Source organism: Seriola lalandi, unplaced genomic scaffold (assembly GCF_002814215.2).
Source record: "Seriola lalandi dorsalis isolate HSWRI2012SDOR001 ecotype SW California unplaced genomic scaffold, Sedor1 jcf7180002054784, whole genome shotgun sequence".
In the NCBI taxonomy this organism is placed as follows: Eukaryota; Metazoa; Chordata; class Actinopteri; order Carangiformes; family Carangidae; genus Seriola; species Seriola lalandi.
Genome location: NW_019525337.1, coordinates 1707388 through 1728044, shown reverse-complemented (window position 1 = coordinate 1728044; position 20657 = coordinate 1707388). Strand labels below are relative to the sequence as shown.

Genomic DNA, 20657 nt, shown 5'->3' with positions numbered 1-20657 from the left:
ACCTGTTTTAGAGCCTCCTGTTTGCTTTTGCTCAGCTCCTCGTATTTAAGTTTCCACTGACTCAGTTCAGCCTCCAGCCTCTCGATGATCTTACTCAGAGCCAGTTTGTCTCTAGGGACGACACAGACACACATGAAGAAACTATCCTGGAAATGTCAGACCCATCTACAGCCTCCCTTTATGACTCCAGCACATTACTCTGCTAGTAGCACATTACACTGTACACTATCTGGGCTCTATTGTGAAGGGGTATGACAGCAGTGTGTGGCTTCAGTTATAAACGCAAACAACATAAGCACCTCCTAAACCACTGCATACCTGTCAAGTCATACATTTTACCTCCTGTTTTTCTACTTTACTGTCATCTCATGGCTATGTGCTAAAACATCTCACATTTTCAAGCTTTTAGACTTGAGGCTTGGGCGATAATATGATATTATACAAATGTTTGACTGGGTGTAGAATAAGCAATGGTTGAGGACTTTGCATTGGTTACAGTTTACACTGGTCTTTACAGGTCGAGTACACTCATAACACTACAGCTGCTCCTGTGAGAAAACTTCTGCAAAACTACAAAGAATACAGAACAGTTGCTCTGTTTTCACTTTGTCATTATGGGATATTGAGTTGATCAGAGTGAGAAAATGAATTTAAAGGATTTATTTAAAGGCTGAAACATGCTTATGAAGGGTGTGTGTTTCTGACACTTTCTGAATGAACTGTATGATCTTCAAGTAATGTACCTGAAAACTGTTTTTGTCTGGTAAATTTCTACTGCTGAGAGAGACAGCTGGTCCTGAGGACAGGAGATAGCCAGATGGTGAAAAGTAAATGCTTCAGTAAAACTTAAGCACCACTGTTACATAAATGTAGTTGAGGTACAATATTTCAGGTAAACAGTATCAATGAATGAACATTACAATCCACTGTGGGTTTAAGAAAAAAGTTAACTTGAGTTGGACTAAATGAATTCTTTACTGCTGCTGGTACAGCTGATGTCATTTCACATTTCATACAGTTACACTCAGTTCAGACAGTGTGTGCCCCTGTCTCTCTTACTCTCTCTCTTTCAGGAGGACTTTCTGGGACTCATCCAGGCGAAGCTGCAGGGCGTTCAGTTTGCTGGAGTCTTCCTCCGCTGTGCTCATGTCCTCCCACAGCTGCCTGCTGCGCTCCTGCCGGCTCAGACCGGAGGACGAACGTGAGCTGGACGTGTTCACGCCACAGCTACCACCGCGACCATCCCAGGCCTCATGACTGTCAGCACCCAGGGCCCTGGAGCACAGAACAGAGTCCAGCATCTCCAAGTCCTGACAGACACAGAGAGGGGGAGGAGAAAATGACACCAGATTTGTTGATGTAGGGGGCATACTACAGGCTTGTATACTTTACTATTGAAAGCCAGTATAATGGTGACATTGCTACATCCAACGGGGAAGAAACACTAACACAGTGCAGTGTCACCAGATGGTCAAAACAACAGAAAATCACCAAAGGTTCAATAAACCTTAATTCTCCTTTTTACAACAGATGAAGGAACAAGTGACATAATGGCAGATTATCTGGTTATATGAAGAAAACATGAAATACACAAAAATAAATGCAGTATACAGCATGTTTTAAGAAACCTCACTACACCACTATTCCTGATGCATATCATATAGACTGTAATTCTGTCCATCATTTTTGATATTGGATTATCATATTTTATTGAGTTATCTTGTATTGATTTAAACTAGTTACTAGTAAGAAGAGGAGTTTTTATTCCTCCACTCCAGCGACAGCCAGACCGTCTGTCCCATTCTCATGGACTGATATCTCAGTAATACATTGATGAAATTTCTTCAAATTTGGCACAAACATTCACTTGGACTGATTAGACTTGGGTGGTCAAAGGTCAAAGTTATAGATCACTCTCACCTCCGAAAACACTTTCTAGCCATAACTCAAGACTTCACACAGCAATTATGACAAAATTCCACACGAATGGTTCATATTTAATATGACCGGATAAACAGGGATGTAACCTGAAAGTAGTCTGAGTGGAGGAAGCAGACAACCACAAGGAGGTGATTCTAGTTTTCTAATTATTTTCCATCTATTACTTTTCTAAATAATTTCTACATATTTATCTATTCTTGCATATGTTTTCTATTTTTGTAAAAGTTCAAACAATTTAACAGGGACATATAGCTCTTAATTTGAATTATTTACAAGCTATTTGTCCTTGATAAATTCAGATTCTTTAGATGTACTGAAATGTTTATTGTGGTTGGTATTGTTTAAGAATTATCATTATTTATCATTTATTGTCTTAAGTATCTAAACATTATCGTAAGTTGTATTTACTATTGCTTGTTGTGCAGCACTTTGATAACAGTTGTTGATGTAGGAGTTTCTTCTTGTACGTTTAGTTCTATTTCAACATCCTTTTCGGTATCTCACTATGGGACACGCTCCCTGCGCTGTCCCCCAGAAGCTCCTTTACAATACGCCAGTCTTGACTGGCAGACAGACGAGATGTTGGCTCCTTAGAGGAGGGACTTCCCCCTTCTATAAAAGTCTGACGTCACGTTATCTCCTCAGTCTAAAACCTCTTCTTGCTCCCAGAAGCGGCCTCTCAGATGACAGGTGTAAGTAACGGGCTAGCAACACAGTTCACAGAGCAAGCTAACCACGCTACCTGGCGCTGCATTGCTAGCTGAGCATAGTAGCTGGAGCAGTTGTTGCAGCTAGTCACCATACTAGCTGCCCACCTCTTCCTTTGTAACAGAGCTAACTTGACGGAGCCAGAGCCTAAACCATCCCTCACCATGGACAATGACAAGCAAACTATGAAGGCGTGCGCATGCGGTAACAAGACACCCATTCTGTATGTGCTGCGTGTCTAGGGCTGCAACATGCTTAGGACGCATTAGCATCCCCGGTTAGCTGCGAGCACTGTGCACTTCTCTCCATCAAGACTCGCCAACACAGCTAGCTAGTCTGTCTGGAGTCAATGGAGGGCACCCAGGGAGACACCATTCTTACTGGAGCCAGCTGAGACGAACAACTCAACACTGTTGCCCCGCTGTCCGACCCTGATGAGCAGGAAGTCAGCCTGATGGTGGAGCATGGTGACATTGTGGTGGATGACAAGGGACAAGTCCATTAGCCTTGGTTCAGAGGGCAATAAGGAGGGCATTGAGCCCTTTACAAGCAAAGCTGCAAAGCCGGCGGGCGAGGGTGGCATGTGCAGCGAGTCTCCAAACCCGACTGCCAGCATGGACCTGCATGAAGTCTCTAAGAAAGCGGCTGCAAAGCTGGGCATTGTGTGGCCTAAAGTCCTCCCCTATATAAATCCATTATTGTCATAAAACTGTCCTGTTCATTGATTTGAAATGTTGTTTAAAAAAGTCTAACACAAGCAGAGATATTAAGGTCTACCATGGTTTACAAGGCAGCGCAAAAAGTCTGACACAAAGTTATACAGTCCCATGGCAAATAAAGAGGAGGTGATGGTGATGGTGATGGTGATGGTGATGATGATGATGATGACGATGATGATGATGATGATGATGATGATGGCAGCATGAAAGATAAGCACTGGTTTAGGTTAGCTCTCCTGTGAGCAGTTCGAGTGAAATTAGTTGATTTTACTGTTTTAAAGCCGGTGTGACTGAACCTTTATCTGGGCCGTCTATACCAATGTCTTGTCAAAAGCTTTCCAGCTTATTTGGCCACAGATAAAAACTTTGAGTCATTGAGAATAGAAATATTACACCAAATCAGAATGTTGTTAAATGAGGCTCTGTGGATGAGGACTTCAGACTCCATGTCCCTGAAATAATCCTCAGCTCCCATTACTCCTTCTACAAAATCAGCAGGGATCAAGTCTTCCTCTCATTTTCAGTCCCAGAGAATAAAGTATCAGTCTCATTCCAAGCTACCATCATCTCTGGTATGGATTGATGAGAAGCTCTTCGCTTTTGAACAGGTTGTCAGAAATATGGGCTTCTCCTACGACAATATTTCTGTTTTCTGTCCTCACTGCTTTCCCTCTGCCTCTGTTCCTCCCTCCGAACACTGTGAATCAATCTAATCTGTTTCCTCTGGTGGATCAGCTAAGGTTTCTGCCAGTGTGCAGTCAAAGCAGAGCCCTAAGACTCTCGGCTGGATTCTCATGACCAAACATTTTCACATCTCGTTTTATTTAATTGACTGAACAGAAATTAAATTGGAAGTGTGGAGCTTTTCCTCCTCTTGACAAAGTAAATCTGTCGGCTCTGGCAACAGTAAAAATCCAGAAGTTTCTCCACGCTGTAACTTTCATAACATTTGCCAGATGTAAAATGTGATGTCTCCCACAGGCTCCAAAACCCTGCATTTTTCTTTGAGATAATCATCCTGCTGCTTTTAAGAGTTCAGCATAACAATCTAATTCTGTCACTGAGAGCTCTGAAGATATCTGTGGTTGAAAAATATAACATGATGGACCCATGAGAGAATTTTTTTAGTGGCAGCACAGAGCTCATTTGCACATCAGGTATGTGATTTTTTTATACATGACAACATGCATTTACATTGGCACAGCAGTACTTTGAGTTAAATGCTAATATCAGCATGCTAAAAGCTGATGCTGAGCAGGTAAAATGTACATTAAATTAGCTAATTATTTACTTAATTAGCACTTAATACAAAGTACAGCAGAAGCTGGTGAGAGCATCATTAGTTTTGCAGGTTTTTGGTCATAAACCAAAGTACACAACAGATATGTTGGTGTGCTGCTGGCACTAGGGGAAAGTCAGAGTCCATCCATCCATTTTCTTCCGCTTATCAGGGGTCAGGTCATAGTGGCAGCAGGGTATTCATCCGTCTCTCCGGCAACGCTTTCCAAATCCTCCTGGGGGATGCTGAGGCGTTCTCAGGCCAGATGGGATATGTAGTCCCTCCAGCAAGTTCTAGGTCTACCCAGGGGTCTCCTCCCAGTTGGAGATGCTAGGAGAACCTCCAGAGGAAGCCACCCAGGGGACATCCTGATCTGATGTCTAAACCACCTCAACTGGCTGCATTCGATGTGAAAGAGCAGCGACTCTACTCCGGGCTCCTCACCCTGTCTCTAAGGCTGAGCCCAGTGTGCGCATTACTGCTGGACCTACACCCATCTGACGATCTCCCGCTTCACCTTACCTTCACTGTGAACAAGACCCAGAGAAACTTGAACTCCTTCACCTGGGGCAGTAACTAACCCCCAACCCAGAGGGAACAGTCCACCCTCCAAGCCTCAGACTAGGAGGTGCTGACTCTCACACTCAGCTGTCAAATTGCCCCTGTGCAATGGAGGTCACATCCTGATGAAGCCAACAAATGTCCATGAAAATGTCCATGAAAATCCCTAGCTGTGCACCTAGTATGGCTAAAAATGAACAGTTCATCGAGACTGAAAGAACAAAACAAAAAGAGCAAATCAAGCTACAATAGGCAAACAGCCTACATTACCTACCTATATTATCATTACTTTTCATTCCATCATGATTTTTTAGTCAAGCTCTTTTATGCCCCATTACTTTCCAGACATGTGCAACATGTCTCTAGCATCACCTGATGCAAAGCAGATCAACTGTGACTGTGAAACTGACCCAAGGAAAATCTACACAAACACATGTTGAGAGACGTTTATGAAGAAGAGAGACCACACCCACGTAGACTTGAGAATATTGACAATATAGACCTGATCGAAAAATGCCCCTGAACAGACTTTAACAGGGAGAACATCAGCAATAACAGAGGCAAAGGTAGCCACAGCTAGAAAGAGCAGCTATATAACAATAATGTCTTCAGACTAAATGTCAAAACTAAAGTCATTTATTGATATTCTTCAAAGACCTATTTTCACCTCTTGTACCAACAATAAAATGTTGTAGTCAAGTGTTCAACAGACAGAGGAGAATCATTTCCTGAACAGGATCTGTGAATCAAAATCCAAATTAACTGGCATTTGATACACTTTGACACAGGCCACTGAATCTCTACAACAACTTCTCCTGCAGTGATTACGTCTACTACATGAGGAGAACTGATACTCCAGGATAAGACACACTGACAGATCTGTGGCGATGTATTCAGACCCTACACATAATTTCAGGAAAATAAGCCAAGACCTTGGACTTCAGCTGTCTGTGAGGACCACAACCACAGCATCACATTGGAAGACGTCAAGAGTCCTGGACCAGAAGTCAGTGGACGCCCAGAGAGAGCTCATGGAGGCGTTCACACCTGAGACAAGAGCCTTTAAAACATTACAGCCTCTTCTGACAGAGACTGATGGTCATGTTCAGGTTGTTGCTTTAACCCTTTTCAACATCAATAATAACTGGATAAAAAATATTTTTTCTGTCCAAATTTAACCATTAAATGTATCACTGTATCACTGAGTTGAGTTTTCTGCTTTAGGATGATGACAGACATTCAGTGTTTGAATCAATCAACAAAGCTGTTTTCTACTTTCTCAGAAGCAGATATTTAAGACGCACAAGTGACAGATGTAAAGCATCTGACAAATGTTTTAAAGGGTTTTTTTTCAGTTGCATTATTGGCACACAAAGTGAAGGTAAGTGGAAAACAGAAGTGTAATGCTGCTGTTGTTGTTCCAGGTGTCCCCGGCAGAGGGAGACTTTGTGTAACAGATGTTTGCAAAAACACAAACTGTACTGTGCTACATATGGAAGTACTCAGTGTGTGTGAGAACCAGAACAATGGAGGGAGACAGGGTGCAAGGCTGTGCTGTGTGTGAGCAACAGTTAGCCACTGCTCCTAACCACACCACCAGTGACACACACAAACACACACACACACACACACACAAATCAGGTCACGTCTGATTTGCAGCAACAGTGATCTTTATGCAACACACATACCTTCATTATGAGGTTGTCGCTCATGTTCATGTGTGCATGTGTAGATGTGTTGGTGCATGTTTGTGTGTGCGTGGTGAGATAGTAAAACTGTTAGAAACACACTGGGAGCACAGGAAGAAAAAACACAGGTCAGTGCAGTGTTATCAGATGGGACAGAGTGCTACTGTTAGAATGACTCCACTACCTCTGCTGCTGCTATCAGGACCACAACTACACCACAACTGTTTCTGTGACTATCAAACCACAAGGTTTCTGTCCTTAAAGTCATTATTTTCCTGGACAATTTTAGCTACTAAAGGCTGTATCTATATAATTTATTGTATTACATTTTTGTATCTAAGCTGCAGTACTTGTTTATATTTCTTTTCTTCTTATTATGTTTATTGTTATACCCAATCACCAAAGCAAATTCATTTTATGTTGAAAACCTACTTGGCAATAAACCAGATTCTGACCATATTATGGAAAAAGTTCCTGCAGAAATAAACCTTTTTGTTAAACAATGAGATCCTTTTTGTTTAACCAGAAACAGCTGTTTTATCTTTATGTTCAAAGCCACCAGACTCCATTGACAAAAACAGTAATTTCTTTCAATTGCTTTCAGGTGATTCAATAAAGGCACTGAACACACTGAACAGCCTTGTATAATGACACTGCACTCGTTCAGATGCTGCAGGGATTGAATGAACTGAAGGAGAAACTTTTCACACAGTATGAAGCAGCTGTGGATGACACATACTGTCAGCATCACCCAAATTCATTCATAGATCAACACAGACCAATTTACTGACTCTGCTGCTTCAACTACATGAAATGTTATTTTCTGCAGCCTGACTGTTAAAAGTCACACGTACACACTGCCATTTCAGTGATTTGAGTTCCAGAACCTGTTTCACTCTGACTCTATACTTTCAGTATAAAATACTTGTCCACAGATTCAGAGTGACTGGAGGCTGAAATATGACTTGTCATAGACAAGTCATATTTCAGCATAGAACATGTCATGTCATAGAACTTCATGCTAACATCCCAGACAAGTTTGAATTCTTCACATGAGTGTTTCAGTGTGAATGACGCTAAGCAAAGCAGCAGCGGCTCAGGCCAGAAACAGATGCTTTAGGTAAGGACGGTCTGCACAGAACAGGTTGACAGAAGAGAATTACTGCAGAATCACTCATCACCTCATGGATAAGCATGATGAGTGTGTGTGCACACACACTCACACATGATGAACCACCTAATGGGGTCTGGTTCTATCAGCTTGGTGGAGACACAGGCTGGCCCACATTCACTGAGGCTCAGGTCACATTGTTTATGTAGTAGCAGAGGACATGAGCTTACTGATACCAGGGAGACAATCATTATGGTCCTTATCTTCATAGACTGATCATCATTATCATCATCATCATCATCATCATCATCATCATCATCATCATCCTCCTGCCCTAAAGGTACATCAGACCAGAAGTGAGTTCAATCACCAGCTGGTGTCAGCAGCGCATAACACAAACATGCATATTTACATTTAACATTTGAAACATAAAAACAAAAAGTAGGCAGCTGAACCTGCGACTCACAGGATCTACAGCTGCAACTTCTACTTCATTATTGATTAATGATTGTGCGTCCTCAGATCGTCGGTCCGAAACACAGCCATGCTAGTAGCTCTCTGAGTCTGTATTGAAACACACTGGTGTTTTGAATTCAATGCTAAGGTCAGCATGCTAACATGCTCATAATGACATTGTTAGCTCACTGATGTTTAGCATGTTCACCTTTTTAGTTGAGTGCGTCAGGATGCTAATATTTGTTTAATAGCACTAAATGACCCTGTGTGGGACTAAATGTGTTTACCATATTTAATATCAATCATCCAATAGTTGTAGAGATTTTTCTGTCAAAACCATAGAAACCTAGAAGAAAAGGTAATTAGGATTCATATTTCATCGATCCAATCAAAGGTTTTTGAGATATTTCATTCTGACCAATCAGTAGAGACTGATCCCTGCAGCCATGGCACCAGTGTGCCAGAAAACCGTGGGGGACCTTTAACACGAGCAATAATAACATTTCCTATCATGCCTGCAGACTCACCTTTTGTTGACCTAGCTTTTGTCTGTCCAAGTCCACGTCCCTTACAGGTTCTGGTTCTGGAGACCCTGGGTGTGCCTCCCCCACCCTGTCTAGCTTGCTGTCATTGTGAACCTGAGAGGAATTGGAGGAGGAAGCAGGGGAGAAGGGAGGGATGGATGGAGAGGAGGAGGAGGAAGCACCACACTGGTGTGCAGGGGAGTAAGAGGGAGAAGCGGTGGATGGGGGAGGAGCCGTGTGGTCACCACCGAGACGCAGCGTCTGCTGCCGTAGGGTTTCGTTCTCCGTGGCGAGTTCCTGCCGCTCCCGCCGAACACTGGTCAGCTCCTTGGTGAGGGTGTCCAGCCGCTGTCGCAGCTGACGAACCTCGTCACGAGCTCGGTTACGTTCCGCACGAACCTGAGAGACAAAAAGAACACTGACTGATACAGGATCAACTCATCCGCTCCGGGTCCTCTGGTTTCCCTGAAGATAAAAACCTTTAAAAACAAGTCATGAATATATAGTTGTTTTTCCTAAAACTTTCCTACAAATACTGGACACTCTAGTTTTGACCAAATGTTTCTCTAACAGGAAGAAATAGAGCAGGACTATTTTCAGCGGTGGATGAATCCACATTTGGTACTTTAGTGAGTATTTCTGGTGTGTGGGACTGAGTGTTTATAGTTATGAAAGATGTCACCCAGTGCAACAGTGATGTGTTTTTAATAGTTTTTTGGAAACTATGGAGCTGCTATAGCACAGAGGGAAAATATATATCAGGCTGTGATGGTTAGTAGGAGACATTCATCACACTTTTCCTGTTTGTTAACAAGAAGAAAAATACAGAATATCACCAGACTTATCCTTTAAGTTATAGGAAAATTTGTTTCAGTTAAATATTGAAAAACTCCACATATTCTGTCTCGTACTTCAAGCATTCACTTTCTCAATGTTAAACAAAGACCAACTTATTGTACAATCTTCAACCAACTGCTGTAATTTGTCTAAACACAAACCACATAAACCACTTAAGATCACTAATACTGACTGTGCATGTTCATAACCATGTAAATGTTAAGCAACTCATCAGTTCCTGGAAGAACACAAACAAAATATGTTGATGGCAGATATAAATGTTTCCTTAAAATGTTGATTAAAAATAAAAATGTTAATAAAAATAATAAAATATAAATGAATAAACAAAATGAATATGAACAGTAAAATTTTATAATAAGGTTTACAAAACTCTTTGTAGTTACTAAGCAACAAGTGAGGAACAATTCAGGAACCACCTGATGGTTGATGAGTCATTTAGGAGAAATGAAACAGCTGCTTGTATAAACATAGAATAGATTTCCTAACAACAGAATCTTAACTTAAAGTCCACTTACTAACTTTCTCCAGAGTTTTCAATCACACCTAAAGGTATTCATTAGCAAATACAGTTTACACCATTTTGAGCAACACTCTGAGATGGTTTAAAAGCTACTGAGAGAGTTAATAATTGGATCTTGAGTGAAGCACCTGGTGTAATCCTTAATGTAGAATATATAATGAATCTAGTTTTATTATACCCATTTTTTATTTAATTTTTAATCTTCAATTTTCAGCTTTTCCGTTGTTGTTGAATGTTTTGTTGTATTTCAATTGAGTTGAGCAAGTGCAGCAGCCTCATCTAAGAATCATGATGATTATCTGGAGCAGCAGCTCGTCAATTGTTATATATGACGTAAAATGTATTGTGTCCATTTTACCTCATGAAATTCAATCATTCTAAACATCAGTATAAAACCTTTAATAAGAACAGAGGCAGTTAGTTGACAGGGTGACAATGAGGCTACATCTGAACCACATCTGATGACATCACTACAGTAACACATCAGAGACTGGCGGCCCACCTTACTCCACTTCTCTCTCCAGTTGGCGGTGCAGTCTGACCACCACCTCATGGTCTTCTCCATCTGGGCCGCTCGGGCCCTGGCCTCCTCAAGCTCCCTGAGCCTCAGCTCCTCTCTGCTCTCCCAGTCAGCCCCAGCTCCATCACCCATGGCCCCGAGGGATCCCAGCCCAAGGCCTCCCAGTCCAGGCGACAGCAGCAGTGGGGGGCTGGAGCTGGGAGTTCCTCCTGTGGGGCTGGGGGTGTGAGTGAGACTGTCAGGGGAGCGGATCCCCCTATCGGGGCCCAGACCCAGGCTGCATAGCAGCCCACCTCCTGCTGACTTCCCACCTTCGGACAGGTGGGGGCTTGGAGTGTGGTTCATGATGAAGTATGAACGTGAATGGCGGGCAGGATGAAGGGGGTGGAGGGTTGTGGGATTCAGGAGAGCATCATCAGCCTCTTCAGTAACTGATCAACCTAGAGACAAAAACAGCAACAGGAAGAAAATCAGAAGAAAATAAAACATGCATGAACATATGTTTTCCTCATGTTTGCTAACATCAGACCGACGCTGATGAGAAGAAAGAATCTTAGTTTAGAACACCAAAACCACTGACAGACACACTGCTGCTCTTAGAGAAGAAGAATGTATGTAGAATGAGTGAGTGTATGTGAATAGGTGTGTGTAAGTATGAACCAGTGATTGGTGTGCAGTACTGGCGGTTGCAGCTGATTGGCTCCTGTCAGATGTTCACCAGACATAAGGAACCAAGATGGAGAGAATCACATCTTCCTCCTGTGCCAACAGGCCTCACTATTGTCCTCATCCATGTACCTTTAGTTGTGTCTAGAGCCTTGTTGTAGTTTCAGAGTTCATAAGGGAGGACTGCCTTTTTTACTTTCATCCCTTTTTCCCCTGTTTCTGTTAGTTAGGAAGGTTAGTTGATGTATTTTGGTTTTGGTTACATCATGGCAGGTTATGTTGGTGTTTTGTTTCTAGATAGATTTGTTTTCTTTGCTATTTTGGCCTTTGTCCACCCTGAAGCTGAAATCCACACTCCTCCTTTTGAAAAGCCCTTTTTAAATAAATACACCAGTTAAGAGTCTAGTAATTTGTTGACACACAGGACACCATATATACGTAGGGTTTCTCCATAATGTAAAAATCCTAAGAGAACATGATTTGTCACGTTTCAGTACCATTGCAAAAATCAGACCATTATCATCTGCCTCTGAACGTATTATTCATGCTTTCATCTTCTACCATAACGACTATTGCAATGCCCTTTTCACTTAGTCAAGCTGCCCTGCACGTCGTCGGCTATACAACATGCAGCAGCCAGGCTCTTAACCAGGACTGGTCATAGATCTCACATCACACTGATTTCATCCTCGCTGCTGCAGTGGCTGTTCAGGATCTATTTAAAGACTCCTTTAATCACCTATAAGGTTCTGCATGGTTTAGCTCCTACCTACACTACTGAGCGGTCACTTAGGTCATCCAGCCAAAACCTTTTGGCTGTACCACATGCCAAACTAAAAGCCAAAGCCGACTGCACTGTTGCTGCTCCAGCACCACAATCTGCAGTTCCTGCAGCTCCAGGGAGCATGTTATTATTTTTCTATTTTTCTGGACCTTTGATTAATTTTAAAGGTACAAAATCATTGCTAACATCAAAGGGTACATAATTGTACTTTTAACAAGATGAAGGTTCAGGCAGATGATGCTGCAAATCAGTGATCACAAAATCTTGATGTAAATAGAGAATTTGGTTTGTTGTAATAAAATAGGCAACAATTTCCATTCAATTCTTGGTCTTGGATAATTTATCAGCTTCATTAACAATATAGCTGGGTGTGTATTTCAGTGATTCAGCTAGTCTTAACATTGTTGTAATAGTTTAAATAGTGTGATGAGGCAGGCAGCCAGTGTTAAAACACTGAATTAATTGATTCTAATACAGTATGTGTCACACAAAAATGCATTTAGTAAGTGTACTTTTACTGAATTCTGTTCCTGTTTTGTGTCTGAAACCAAAATTACACAGTGAAATGATTAGAGAGTGGCTCCTTAAAGAGGACATGAAACATTCTAATTTTACAAGTTTTTATACATAATAAAGTGTGCTACAATATATTTAGAAAATTTTTTGGATATAAAACAATTACACGCTAAGTTCTTAAAGATTTATTATCCATGTTAACTTATGCCTTCGCTCTGGGTCGCCGCCATATTGCCTTTACGTCACACGCTACGTCATAAGGTTGGTGTGTGGGGACTCCATGCATTCAGCTACGGTGAAAAGCAACGAAAAATGGCCGAAGACAAAGCAGAGCGGACTTTCACTGACATTAATCGTAAACCCTATGGCATATGCTTTCGAGCCGGTGAGGAGGAGAAGCAGAGAAAGTGCACAAAGCCACTTTAATCATTTGGAGGAGGAGGAGCAGCAGCAACTGGTTCCAGGAGGTGCAGAGCGGGCCGGCAACACAACGTGGTGCTTGAGCTGACATGTTTTTTGCCTTTGTGGATCATCACACTGACAGACTTAAAAAAAAAATTCATAGTTTAGTCCATATAAATAATGCACTGTGCAATATCAGAGTTGGATGACAAGTGGATAAGTAGTAAAACTAAGAAGAATGAGTACGATCTATGTAGAGGCAAAAAAAAAACCAAAAGGTTTTTTCATATCATGATGACCTTTATCCAATTAAAATTTGACTAGGCTCTGTTTTTTTTAAGCTGTTTCCCCTGTCATCATTCATAATTGTGCGCACCTCTCTCTGTTCTGCCAGATGCCTGCGCCATTGAGCCCTTTCCTTACGGCACACAGCTACATGGTTGCTAGTAGAGGGGGTGGGAATGTCTGTACAGCCTGTCTTGTAAGAAGAGAAGTTAAACAGAGGCGGCACAGCCTCGGGTTTCAGCCTGTTGGTTAAGTTTGACTTTTCTTACTCTCCATTGAGTCTGTCATACGAGCACTGTCACTCATCCTGTCACTGATTACCATTTGTACACACGTTAGCATGTTCACCGGAACCAACCAAATGACGTCAAGCTCTACGCCAGGACAAGATGGCGCTACACATGTCAGAAAACTGTAACTTAGATTATTATTATTTTTAATCCAGTTTAACTGATAGGTGTTAAACATGTGAGGGGTTATTTAGAGGGGTTAGAGGGGTTATATGTCTTGTAAATTATGTGAACTTCACTAAGTGTTTCATGTCCTCTTTAAGTCTCATGCTCCAGCCTATTGTTGAAAACCTGCTTTTTCTCTATGCTGGAACTTTTTCACAATTCGCAGTTTTTTAAAATAAACTTTGGTCAATAACTGGGAATGATTTTGTGTCTGACTTTAGGGGGATGTTTTTGCCTCATAAAGGTACAAAATGACATGTCGCTCCAACTGATAAGGTACCAATTATGGGGGCACCACTGTGGCTCACCTGGTAGAGCGCTTACCACATGGGTTTAGTCCTAACCACAGCGGCCATGGGTTTGAGTCTGACTCACAGCCCTTTGCTGCATGTCATTAAGATTTATATTCATCTTTACATTTATTTCATTATACTTTACCAGTGTTGATTTATATTTTTACACTTTTCATCCACATATTCCTTCATTTTCTTCCTGATACTCTCCAGTGTTGAAACAATCACTTGCCACAGATCCACTTTTTGTTTGTATTTCTCTTCATTGTCTCCTAATAAAACACATTGGTGCTGTAAGGACTGAATCTCCCCTGAGGGATCTGTGGGCGCTCTGTGATCTTATCTCCCGTTTCAATGCCAGGTTTGGGTTGAAAAATCCTGAAGAAAAACACCATTTCTGGCTGTGGTGAAGTTAGTCTCAATCTCTCAGGGCCAAGAAAAGCTCTAGTGCTTCCTGTGGAACTGTGGGAACAATTCACCAGGAACCAGGAGAGCAAAGGAAATGAAACAGGTTTAGCATCAGCAGCTCTCTCTCTTTGAGTCAATGCTGCCTCCTCACAAACAAACACCATCCTGGACATGTAGAGGTGGTGCAGTCTCAACACAGCACAATTAACCCACACTTAATGCACGATTTTTCCACAATTCACCAGAGTCCACTGTGCCACACCAGGCCAGTTGTTGATAATAATGAACACTTGTGGTGATATTTGTTTAAGTTCCGGAGCACAACACACACATGCATGTAGAGTAGTGGCTCGTTTCAAAGGTTGTGTAACCACTATTACTCTTACCTACAGCAGTGAGTTTACACACATCAGTCGACTATAACAGACCAGAGGATCAATGTTAGACTGATGTCATGAACAGTTTTCATCATGTTGAGACTCTGTTATGTAGCAGCTACCACCATCTTTTAAGGTGGAATGTTTTCTTTCATGTTGCAAATTAATCAATACACCTTAAATGTCAATATGAAGACTTTTGCCCTCCCTTTTGTATTTATGGTCTCTTGTGTGATGCTTAAGTAATGGCTGTATCTGCAAGCACTTGACCAGATCACTTTGTTCCTCGTCTCTGTAGACCAGTGCCTCTGGTTTCTGCACCACTGAACTCTCAGATACACATACAAATAACATCAAACAGACAATCAAATTACTAAACTGCACAAATCATTCATCCCACAAATACATTAACACACTGAAAAAAACTAATTATTACCCAAAAAACAAGACACACACATTCTAAATTGCAAAATTGTCATATAAAGCCTAACAACCTTTCTTGCTTTCTTTGATGCAAAGTCATCAATTAGATCAATTAGTAACAAAATTTAAGTACAATCATAAATACCATAGCAAGAATAAAATGAAAATAGCTTTGCTCTCTCTGTATATATAAATACCAATATAAACAAGACACACTTCATGTGGTGGTGTTAAGCGTAGTTTATTATTCTTATAACGATTTCACACAACCCAGGAAAGTTATGTGTGAAACTACAGGTCTGTTTTCACAGTATTATAAATGAATTGTGGTTTATTTGGTAGTTTTTCCGGGTATGACTGATTTTACTATTCTAATTACTACTGTACAGAGATTTGACAGATTCCCCTGCTCCAGTGGGGAGACCTGTGGTCAATCCATCCATATACTGGCCCAGCAGAGACCCCCTCTTAAAACCATTCTAGTGTTGGGGTGGGGGACAAAATCCACAGACCTGGCTCAGAGCAAAAATGCATTCAAAGGTTCAGCCAAAGGTCATTTCAGCGCAAAACACTACATTATGTCATTACATTAAAAAGACAAACCGCAGCATTTTAAATGGCTCAAATCAAAATCAAAAGCAACAGAAAATCACAAATTGTGAGTGTAGTGTGTTTGTAATGTAATTAGTAGTTGCAGGTACATCAAGACAAAACGGCCGCATCCAGCAGTTTCCACACGAGGACTGAACGAGACCTTCTGTCTCATCAGCTCTTACTTACCCCCATCTGTGACTTGTTATTTCAGCTGCAGATAAATCACAACCACAGTCCCAACACTGGTTTCTTCTCTTTCTGTGTCCTTTTCTGCTACTTCCCAACTTCTCCTATGACTCTTTCACGCTCCCTCTGTCTCTCCGTTTGCTATTTATCCCCTTATTTGCCCAACCTCCATGTGAACCCCACCTTCTGTCATCACAGGGCCCATTAAATGCGCAGCCAACCAGTGGATCAGGCTATGGGGTAATAAAGTCTTTGACCGAACATCTGCCCTCACTGACCATATGTTACACAGCCCAAGCACTGGTTGATGTTCAGCTTCAACACATATATTCACCATCACAAATAAATCATCAGACCACACTTGACCCTGTGGTGAGAATCAGTTCAAGCCTCATCATACACACACACACATCACTATTTATTTTACTTGCAAAAGTCTTCTTATCTTTTTGAAATGAGCAACAGTCAAGGTCTGAGCAGAGGGGTCACAGACTACACACACACACACACACACACACACACACACACACACACACACACACACACACACACACACACCACAGGCAACAGAGGGGTTGTGTGTCCACAGATCTGATTTATGTGACTGTGACCATCAAGAGATACAATGTGCTGCTACAAAGGATTTCCCCTCATACTTGCCAGCGTTTCTTCGTGTGTGTGTGTGTGTGTGTGTGTGTCTGTGTCTGTGTCTGTGTCTGTGTGTCTTTTCTCTAAATGAGAACCAGCTCTGGAAATCTGCTGGGCCTGCACGGTTCAACCACACAGTGGAAGGAAATAAGAGTTACTCTGGTGTCGGACTTACAGGCTTCATCCACGGTCTTACAGCACTTGTCTCGGTGCTGTGGGACACTCATGGTTTCACTGATTTCTCTGTTTACTACTGGAAGCATAGTTCTTGGTGTGTGCACACACACCCTCTTGTAAACTGCTGCTGCGACTACATCTCTCTGCAGAGACATGCAGGTCCAAAGGGACAGTGTGCTGTGATGTAGTGTGTGAGGAGGAAGGTTTATGGTTTCACTCCCTATGAAGCCTCAGACTGAATATCTCAACAACTACTGTATGGATTGATGATATTTGGTGCTAGACATTCATGGTCCCCACTAGATGAATTCCAATGAACTGGAGAGTTAACTTTTTACTCACTGATCAGTTAAGAGGAAAGTTCGTCTTTGTTAAAGAATATTTAGAAAAACTGGTTGGAATATCTTGTCTATAAGGAAACAAACGCTTAGGACAACCAAGCTTTACAATAAGGCTCCCTTTTAAATAGTAAGCGATTTTGCCAAATAGTGAGCCTGTATCAACATGAAAACTGTGTTATAACTTGTTTATAATTGTTTATTTAAGGTTTATAAAGTGTTAACAACCGTATTAATAACCTAATTATAAACCATTTATAAATCCTTATAAGGGTAGTCTTACTGTACAGTTGTACCATTATTTGAATCGTCCCAACACACAGGGTTCCAGAAACATATCTGTAGTGACCTGCTGCTTTCTAAGCACTAAGGTGTCTGACATGATGGAGAAGATTCCCAGCATCCTGAGAGAACACCCACTCGCCCTCCATGTTGTCATCCATGTTGGCTGCAATACAGTTAGACAGTTAGACCTCTGAAATTCTAAAACATGACTGCAGCATTCATCTGTTGCACAAAGAAGTTTAGTTCTTGACTATCTCAAACCGGACTGTGGTACAATGAATTCTGGGTAAATTAAGACTTTTTTCATCAAGAAAAATCTGTCTCTAAAAAACTCTTTCCCTTCTCGTTGCTCTCTCTATAACAATGTTAGCAAAGCACAAATTATAAGCAATGTTTTCCTGTTTTTTGTTTTTGGGTGCTACTGGTCAGTGCAGGTGTTGTTGATTGTTACCATGGTAACATTGGTCTTAGGCCTGAGTTAGCCTGTAGGTAAGGTGTCTAATGTTTTTGTCTTAAAAGGATATCTCTGTGGAACTGGCCCTTGGATTCCCTCACAGTCCCCAATAAACAGATCTTTATCTCCAGTCCCATCCCCCCACTCACCCACGGAGTGGGTTGTTCTAGTCGCACTCTTAGGCTACGTCCTCACTTCTACTTCTCATTTTAAAACCTTGTTTTAAAAACAAAACAATCTCAATCTACAATGTTGTATTCACCACTGGTAGTTGAAACATACAATTACATGAGTGACCTGGGTTCGAGGGAGTTTACAACATGACTGACTCACAGAGACGTGGTCAGGACAATACGTCAACATGTCAGAAATCTAGAAGCATTGAAAACACTTCATTCATCCCTGAGTTAACTTAAATCCATCAGAGCAGATTAGAAAGTACAGAGATAAACTGTGACAAGAGTAAAACTGGATTCATATTTCTTTTGATATTCTGAACAAAGCTTGTAGAAGCCATCCCATTATATTAAAAATGGCTGACAGGACAGTTCTGCAGCTCTAATGTAAGCCTAATCAGTTCAGCTCTGGCACAACTCCTACATCAAACCTTTCCTCTCCAAGTCACAGAGTTCTTGAAATGGAGCCAGTGGGAGATTTCTACACTTCAAAGCAGAGCAGGAGAATTTGTCTTTTTTCCCCACAACTAAAATAACAGAGCTTTTCACAAAGAGAAATCATATACGCGGGCCTGTAAACAGTCTCCTCCATGAGACAATTCGTCAAGCAGAATTATCTTAATTACTATATCAAAAAAAAGTTTAGAGATGTTTGAGCTGCAACGATTTGATGAAAGACAACTGGCGGTTTTCAGTCATAACTTACCACACTGATCCCTCCACAGAAAAACACCACACACTGCAAAATCTGTGCTGCTATTAACAAAATGGGTTGTTTTAACTGTAGGAAATCACTGAGCAGCCAAAGCTCATAACTGAGGTTTTCTCACCTCAATTGGTAAAGTTAAAAGATCACTTTGACATGACAAAGGCTGCTGGAAGAGGAAAATACAGAGAGGGCTATTCCAGCTAGGTTCATGTTGAAGGTGCATTTGTGTAGTCTGGCTTTTAGGCTGTGTTCAGACAGACATATAAACAATGTGTGAAAACCAGATGTTTTACTGCCAAGTTCCTTTGCTCACTAAAGTGTTTTTCCATCTTATGTAATGAAGTGATGGCATAATCACATAATAGTCATAATCAGAAAACTGCATAGACTATATTTATTAGGTTATTATCTGAAGGCATAGTGTGTTAATGTCTGCCTCTAGGGATCTGTCAATCAAAACAATAGAAAAGATGGCATTGGCTGACGTCATGAGGCAGTGTGGGATCATGGGAGTTGTTGTCTTTATCATCATTACCATAGGCTCCTCCCGGTTTGGATTCCTTCAGTGTCAGTGGTTAAGGTAATCAAACAGACCTGGTGCTTATAACCATTAAAAATACTGAATAAAGCAGTTTCAAAAAGAAAAGTCAGTGTTTCACCGACTCTGTACGGAAGACAGAGAGGAAGGAAGAGGGAAGAGTTGGGGAAGAACAGGGAGCTGAGATTGCTGCTAACCTTTGTTTTGATTGTTTCTCTGATAACTTACACTTGAAATGAACAACATTCATTTAACCCATTCATACTGGATGCTGCGCAGCGCAACATTGCCCCTCCTGCCGGCTGCTGCGTAGCGCAGCATTGTTGATTCCTCATCATTTTCATGATATATTTATACATATTTTACATATTTATATGCTGCATACGTCATGAAAATGACGAGGAATCAACAATGTTGTGCTACGCAGCAACCGGCGGGAGGGGCAATGTTGCGCTGCGCAGCATCCGGTATAACTGGGTTAACACGTTCATATTTTTAGTGAACGCTGAACTGAACGAATCAGTTTACAAATGATGAACATGAACTCCAAAGAATGTGAACGCCGCTTTAAATGTAACTCATGTCTTTGATTCTTCAGTGGTGTACAATACTTCATTTAGTTTGGGAGTGGCAATAATTTGGGGCTGGTGATGAATGGGCAAAAGGAGGTTGAAAAAGAATATCGGCCTTTGTTTATTTAAAAAACGGAACAAATGAACTTGAACTAGTTTGTTTTTAAAACTGGGAACTTAGTTCAAAATTTAAAGAAATTAACTATGAACATGAATTAGTTAATTTTAATTTGTATGAACTGAACTTTGAACTAGTTCCTTTTAAGTGTGAACTGGCACAACACTCTTAAAACGTTTAATATGCATGCATGCCTTCCAATGGCACTGGGTCACTTGTGTTTATTGATGATGTGACAAAAGACAGAAGCAGCCGGATGAATTCTGAAGTGTATAGGGATATACTTTCTGCTCAGATTCAGCCAAATGCAGCAAAGTTGATTGGACGGCGCTTCACAGTACAGATGGACAATGATCCAAAACATACTG

General features: G+C 41.3%; 1 protein-coding gene and 1 long non-coding RNA gene across 4 annotated transcripts in view; one reads left to right on the top strand and one right to left on the bottom strand.

Annotated features, from left to right (window-relative positions):
* Positions 1-20657, top strand: part of LOC147817987 (uncharacterized) — a 273041-nt gene that overhangs the window by 98295 nt on the left and 154089 nt on the right. The window lies entirely within an intron of this gene.
* The window catches only part of ccdc102a (coiled-coil domain containing 102A), a 101526-nt gene that overhangs the window by 43367 nt on the left and 37502 nt on the right, over positions 1-20657 (bottom strand). For 2 of the 3 annotated variants that reach the window (XM_023425555.2, XM_023425556.2), the window contains exons 2-5: positions 10868-11325; positions 8991-9386; positions 1060-1310; positions 3-111 (exon numbers count right to left, since the gene is read on the bottom strand). In XM_023425555.2, the coding sequence (XP_023281323.1) occupies positions 3-111; positions 1060-1310; positions 8991-9386; positions 10868-11230 (1119 nt within the window). In that variant the 5' untranslated portion in view covers positions 11231-11325. Of the gene's footprint in view, positions 1-2; positions 112-1059; positions 1311-8990; positions 9387-10867; positions 11326-16274; positions 16385-20657 lie in introns of those variants that run through there. The other variant, XM_087179100.1, reaches the window with a different exon arrangement.